Source organism: Octopus bimaculoides, chromosome 3 (genome assembly GCF_001194135.2).
Source record: "Octopus bimaculoides isolate UCB-OBI-ISO-001 chromosome 3, ASM119413v2, whole genome shotgun sequence".
Classification (NCBI taxonomy): Eukaryota; Metazoa; Mollusca; class Cephalopoda; order Octopoda; family Octopodidae; genus Octopus; species Octopus bimaculoides.
Genome location: NC_068983.1, coordinates 15,289,387 through 15,296,900, shown reverse-complemented (window position 1 = coordinate 15,296,900; position 7,514 = coordinate 15,289,387). Strand labels below are relative to the sequence as shown.

Below are 7,514 nucleotides of genomic sequence, written 5' to 3'. Positions count from 1 at the left end.
TTTTTTTTTTTTACATAACAATTATATGGGAGTCTCTGTCCTACTATTAAACATGTTGTTCATATAATTTACCAGTTTTGCTTAAAATGTTCCCGTTATAAATAATTATGGGAACCAGAAAATGTTTGAAATATATCTCTAATTATTTAAAACTTCAGCTTTTTAAGGTTAGAGAATAAATAGATTATATCTTTGTAATCTTTTATATTTAATCTACAGGTAAAAAAGTACTTTGTAATTTCGCAAGCATTTGTTTCCAACGAAAATATCGTTTTGAGTCAGTTTACTTAAAAAGATAATATCTTCAACATAAACGGGTATTACTAGTTTTTCTGTTTCCTTATTTCGAAGTTCATATTTGAAAATTATAAAATATCTCTCGAAAGCAATTTAGCTTTCTGTAAGTTACGGATTCCGCGCCTGTGTTACGTTCCGTGTTTTAGCAAAACCCTTTTTTTTCACATCATGGCCGAGCAGTTAAATCTATCAAATTTCGAAGGTAAATAATATCATTGTACCGTTCATAGTTTTCATTTATTTTTCCTTTCAACTATGACGAGTTATTTTTTTGAAATATTCTGAATACAGACGTTCTAGTTTCTCTTCTCCAATAGGAGTAGATATACATAGAAGGCTGTTCCAGATGTAACACCGGGATTATTAAACATTTCGGTTCAATCGTTTCTCTTTCCTCTGCTCATCCTATCTTACAACCCAGTCCATTCTATTGATAATTAATTACACAATATACCTATTTTATCGCTTTTTAATAATATCTCTCTTTACGTATGTGTCTTATACAGACTCACACATAATAAATATAGATAGATAGACACGTTTCTCTAAAATACCGTTCTACCCTTTCTTTCATTCAAGTAATTTTCTTGCATATGTTATAATACAAACGGAACATCCTACTTTTTTTTTTCACTTTTAGTTGCTGGTGAACTTTTTTGTGTAAGTCTTTACATCACAACATTTAACACTACCTAGTTTATTTATGGGGTTGAAAACATTGGAAGGCGATCTTTCGATACCAGTACGAAATATCGGCCTTTTCCGTAAAAAGTGTTGGAGGGAAAGATGGTTACGGTTTGGGAATTCCGTCCGTAACCGTAACCCTAAACACTAACCCTAAAACCCTAACCCTGACACTAAAACCCTAACACCCGAGTGAAGATCGTGTGGGTATTACGGAAAAAGCCGATATTTCGTACTGGTATCGAAAGATCGCCCATTGAAAATAACTACACCCCCTTTTTTTTTTAAATAGATTTACACCCATCCTATATTTTAAAACCTGTATTGGTAAAAATAAATGAAGAGAAAATAAAGTGCAAAATTAAAGAAATTCAAAACTCACAGTTATTTCATAAGAGTTGGTCTTCCCAATATATAATATTCTTCCAAATCTGTATTCGAGCAGTTATAAATTTTCGTCGTGATTGTAGTAACTTAGTTGATCAGGTTAGTAGATAAGTACATCATAAAGATATAAATACTGTTTCTGTTTAATACATTTACTGATTAAATGTTTACACACGCACATACACTAACATTTTATCTCTGTTCTGGTTAACCAAAACGTTCTTCCAACCGAATGTATTATTTTTTCAGATATTTATTTGCTAAGCACTTTCTCGTCGTAGTTTCATCTCTATTTTCCCTTGTTCTTTTCTATAGGTTTATTTTATTCTATCACATTTCTATGCAAACTATTTTATGTTTATATAAGTGTAATAGACATTTCTAAATTTTGACCAAGCGAACGGCGTTATGCTAATTGCTTAGGTTTATTTATATTTTTAAATTTTGTAATTTAATCAGCTAGTCAGTTAAATATCACCGGTTTTGAAATATGAACTTCAAGAGTCTTAACCCGAGCTTAACATCAATATGCTGTTCTAATGATTTGTGGTTTTGACTGAGATGTTTTCTTCTGTTGGAAACCACGTGAAAAAACGATAATAAGGGCATCGTACTCTAGTTATCATCTTCTGGGTTACTGATTGATAGACAAATTATTTACGCTCTCCTATTAATGACTTCATTACTTTCCATGACTACGGAATCAATAAAGATAATATCAATAAAATAATGGTGTCAGTTCAGTTATCTGGGCTCCATGACTTTTAAACTGTTGGGGCCTTAAGCAGTCCGACCTATTACAAGCATTCACATACATACCAGTCTCCAATTTAAGGATAAGTTCCATTTCCCCCCCACCAGTTGCAGACATCCTAAAAAAAGGTCGTAGGTACTGACCTTTCTACTCTGACAAGCCATTAAAAACCTAATACCTATCAACAATAAGATTAATATTTAACGATTGCAAAAGCCTTTCCTTTTAATGCCGTGCATTTAATTCCTTAAATTAGGAAGAAAAAAAAAATTATCCGCGTTCGTAGTTGGTAAAGTATTGAACTGTAATCATTTGTTTGTTGTCCAGGTTTTTATTTATTCATTGCTTCATGGTATAAATACAGAATTGTACAAAAAAAAAAAAAAATTATGAAGGTAATAGGCGTAGGAATGGCTGTGTGGTAAGTAGCTTGCTTACCAACCACATGGTCCCTGGTTCAGTCCCACTGCGTGGCATCTTGGGCAAGTGTCTTCTACTATAGCCTCGGGCTGACCAAAGCCTTGTGAGTGGATTTGGTAGACGGAAACTGAAAGAAGCCTGTCGTATATATGTATATATATATATATGTATGTGTTTGTATGTCTGTATTTGTCCCCCCAACATCGCTTGACAACCGATGCTGGTGTGTTTATGTCCCCGTAACATAGCAGTTCGGCAAAAGAGACCGATAGAATAAGTACTAGGCTTCCAAAGAATAAGTCCTGGGGTCGATTTGCTCGACTAAAGGCAGTGCTCCAGCATGGCCACAGTCAAAAGACTGAAACAAGTAAAAGAGTAATAGTTACCACAAATGAAATTTTGTTGTCTGTTGACATTGAAAATAAAGAATGAACTTTGCTGTCATTAATATCTAAACTTGTAAATCAACAGGACTGTTAATGTTTTATTTGAAATAAGATTAACTGCATGTACTGTCAGCAAGCCGCTACATCCAATTGATATGTTCAGCATGTAGGTGGATTTCACTGGAAATGTAACAGATGCATGCATCTGGACACAAGGATGATTTACGATTTTTCAGGTCTTGAATAAGGGCAATTGGCTCACCAACTTTTGTTCTAAAGATACATTCCATAATATAATAGCACTTTCCAAGTTACAATTGGGTGGCGAGACATTTATTAACTGGTGCAATTTTCATAGAGGCGTTCCTTATGATTGGGTTAATAATTTCTATGGACTGATGGAGTTTATACTAATGGTATGAATACTATCACTGAAATTAATAAAAGTTTTATCCATTTTAAGTTGCAAACACCAGGTCAATACGGCAAGTCTGCTTCGGTAGGTATTAAGTTTGGGTGGGTAATAATATTCATAGACAGTCCATCAAATTTCTCTGATTGAGGAATAAAAATAAATTGAGAAACTGAAGTGGAATAAATTATTTTCCCATCATATATGAGAGAATTTGTATTGAGAAAATGAATGCAGCGAAATCGTGATGGCACCTGTGCCAGTGGAGCGCAAAGAGTACTGTTCGAGTGTGATCGTTGCCAGAGCAGCTGTCTGGCTTCTGTACTGGTGGCACGTAAATAGCACCATTTGAGCGTGATCGTTACCAGCGTCGCCTTCCTGGCACGTGAAAAGACATTCTAGCAAGATCGTTGCCAGTGCCGCTGGACTGGCTCCTGTGCAGGTGGCACGTAAAAGCGGTCGTTAAACGACGATGATGATAAGTGTTTTATATTATCATAAGTTTACCTCTATTTATGTTGTAATAATGTTTTTTTAAAATAAAATTTTGAAATGGACTGACAGTTTTTTTTTTTTGAAAATTTTGCATTCAGATTTCACTTTCATAAAACTCTTTGATCCACATTTAACTTTTGGTTAGCATTATTGTTTGTTAATGGTTTTGTGTAAGTATATCTTATGAAGGAAATCCAATGAACATGTACCACAAAATGAAATTTTGTAGACATTTAAAATGAAAAATGGACATGGTTGTTTGTCTGGAATAAGGTGAACCATATGCTATGAGAAAACCCTGTATGCTGAATAAATTATGGTATGCATGTAGATGAGTTTCTGAAATATTTGGCAGCTGATCAAAAGCTGAAAATGTCTTGGCGAAATAGTGACCAGGTAGAATAAATTCAATCATTTTGAAAGTGTGCAGATTATTGGATATCAGTCTAAAGATAGCACTTGAAGAACGCAGCTGACAGGAGGCTGATATATTACTCAAAAAAAAATTCTGGCTGATATTTGACGGATGAAGGCAATAAAGAATCCATCAAAACTTTTATAGTGTTTGGTTTATAGTTCTACAACATTTCAACCAGGAAAACTAAACTTTTGGAAGTAGTTTTTTAAAAAAATATTTTTTCAAGTTAATGAGATAGGTTATAAATGTTATGAGATGCATTGTTTTAAAATATTTATGATTCTTGCTGTTTAGCCCCAGGTCAACCATCACGAAGCAAACCTGTGGTCAAAGATATAACCCATCTAAGATTTTTTTCAGCACGGTGCACTTAGGAGTATTGCCTTTTCTTTAGGATGGTAGGGTGTGATTTAAAGGAGATGTTGGCTCAGTAGAAACTCACTTGGCTTGATAGGGTCCCTTGTTATGTGGTTGTTGCAGGTTGGTCTTCTGATCATTGAGACTTTGATATCCTTCTTGTTTTACTTTAGAATCCCACCTTTTATTTCCCTCATTAACCTCAAAAATATGTTCATCTTTGATTATTGTGTGCCAGCGCTATTCTGATATTCTTTATGGTAAAGTCATTATTACTGGCAAATAGATTGTGTTTATAATCCTAGACGCAGGGCATTGTTCAAGTCCTTTAATGTTGTCTCACAGCAAAATGTGTCTTAGAGTAAAGCAGTAGTCACATGTCTCTTATTCTGCTGGCCTTAACTGAATTTCCAAGTTAGGCTGAAGTTGTATGCAAAACAAAAGGAAAAAACCTCTTCAATACCAAAAAGAGCTGTCAAATCAAATAGTCTTTATCATGTAATCTTAGTCTCAGTCACATGATATTGCCATGCAAATTGTATCTAGCACTACAATAATAAAACAATGATGCCGCAAGTGGTAGGATGAAGAAGCTCATTCATCATCATCATCATCATCGTTTAACGTCCGCTTTCCATGCTAGCATGGGTTGGACGATTTGACTGAGGACTGGCGAACCAGATGGTTGCACCAGGCTCCAATTTGATCTGGCAGAGTGGAGCCTGGTGCAGGCTCCACTCTGCCAGATCAGATTTTGTAAAGTCTAAATTAATATTTAATCTGTTTTTTTTTTCTATTTTTACCAGATTAATTGTAATACCAGAATATATCTTTTTGTTTTGCAATGATTTTCTTTTAATATTTTTATTTTCTTTATTTTCATGTAATTAATGCATTATATTTTCTTTGGTTTTTACAAACAATGTTTATAAAATATTTTTTACATTAACTTCTAGATGCTCGTTGCTATCTTCGTAAATTGCGAGAGGATCAAATCCGAGATGCTGCCATGGTTGTACAGATTTGGGAAGATGTACTCATGAACTATGCTTATAATTTAGGAGATGAATGTAAGAAATGAATAATTGTATGCTTTCTCCTCTTATTTTATTCTAGGAACCGATACTCCATCGGTTACAACAATGAGGGTTCCAGTTGATCTGATCAACAGAACAGCCTGTCTGTGAAATTAACGTGCAAGTGGCTAAGCACTCTGCACACAAGTGCATGCATACCATTAACGTAGTCTCCAAGGAGATTTGGCGTGACATGGAATCTGATAAGGCTGGTCCTTTGAATTACAAGTACTACTCATATTTGCCAGCTGAGTGGACTAGCACAACGCAAAATAAAGTGTCTTGCTCAAGGACACAACACACCACCAGAAATTGAACTCATGACCTTGTGATTGTGAGCTGAATACCCTAACCACTAAGCCACGTGCCCTCACTATTCAAGGAAAAGCCTTAACCTATGATTGTTTCGATTTAATTATATAATGATGAATTGTAGAAATTTGCTATGAAGTGGCTCTATTTGTTTTCAATAATAATTTTTGTCTAGATTAAAAAGCTACAAAATTTTACTGGTTTGCATATTTTCTATATGAACACGACTAGCAAGCTCACTGCTAATCAAGAGGTTGCATGTACACAGATGGTGCTTATTTTGTTTTTAAAATATGAACCTCTCCTTCATTGGACACTAAACTCTGCTTGCGAAGACCTGTTGGGGCAAGTGAAATCGAAATCGTAATTGAACCATATTCGATGACTGGTACCCATGACAGTGGAGCACTAACAGCACTGTCCGAGCGTGATCATTGCCGGAGCAGTTGTCTGGCTTCCGTGCTAGTGGCACTTTAGGAAATCATTCAAGCGAGGTTGTTGCCAGTGCCGCTGGACTTGCTCCTGTGCAGGTGGCATGTAAAAAACACCATTTTGAGCGTGGCTGTTGCCAGTACCGCTTGACTGGCCTTCGTGCCGGTGGCATGTAAAAGCATCCACTACACTCTCAGAGTGGTTGGCGTTAGGAAGGGCATCCAGCTGTAGAAACTCTACCAGATCAGATTGGAGCCTGGTGCAGCCATCTGGCTCACCAGTCCTCAGTCAAATCGTCCAACCCATGCTAGCATGGAAAGCGGACGTTAAACAATGATGATGAAGTGCTTGAGATATTTTTAACTGACATAGAATGCCAATCTATCATGGGAGCTGTTTTACTTAACTCTGCTCGATTATTCAGTGCCTCTCCCATTCCCATTGTTGATTGTAGCTACGAACTATATTTCCTGCATTATCTATTTACAGCCAAGTAGACTGGGCAAGTGAAAGTTTTGCCAGAGGTATAATGTTATGCTGGAGATGGGTTCTGAGCTGTTGATTATGGAGTCCATAGCTTCATACCATCATGATACAGACAACTGCAGCTCCCTGCCTGTTTAACTTTCAATAATTTCTAGTTCCTTATGAATTATTTAATTTTCCACTCTTAATTACTTTGATTTTCATTATGTTGTTTTCTATGTTCCAGTGTGGTTAATATATGAACAAGTGTGCATAGCAGCTTTAGATTGCCAGAGATCTGATCTTGTTATGGTGAGTTGGACTTATTTTGCTTACTCTTTTACTCTTACTCTTTTACTTGTTTCAGTCATTTGACTGCGGCCATGCTGGAGCACCGCCTTTAGTCGAGCAAATCGACCCCAGGACTTATTCTTTGGAAGCCTAGTACTTATTCTATCGGTCTCCTTTTGCCGAACCGCTAAGTTACGGGGACGTAAACACACCAGCATCGGTTGTCAAGCGATGTTGGGGGGACAAACACAGACGCACAAACATATACACACACATACATATACATATATACGACGGGCTTCTTTCAGTTTCCGTCTACCAAATCCAC

The 7,514-nt window shown here is 36.1% G+C and overlaps 1 protein-coding gene across 2 annotated transcripts in view; it reads left to right on the top strand.

The window, feature by feature from the left end:
• LOC106882672 (ER membrane protein complex subunit 2) overlaps positions 1–7,514 on the top strand; it is a 42,292-nt gene that overhangs the window by 10,983 nt on the left and 23,795 nt on the right. The window contains exons 1-3 of one of the 2 annotated variants that reach the window (XM_014933433.2): positions 391–499; positions 5,567–5,680; positions 7,143–7,207. In XM_014933433.2, the coding sequence (XP_014788919.1) occupies positions 466–499; positions 5,567–5,680; positions 7,143–7,207 (213 nt within the window). In that variant the 5' untranslated portion in view covers positions 391–465. Of the gene's footprint in view, positions 1–390; positions 500–5,566; positions 5,681–7,142; positions 7,208–7,514 lie in introns of those variants that run through there. The other variant, XM_052966037.1, reaches the window with a different exon arrangement.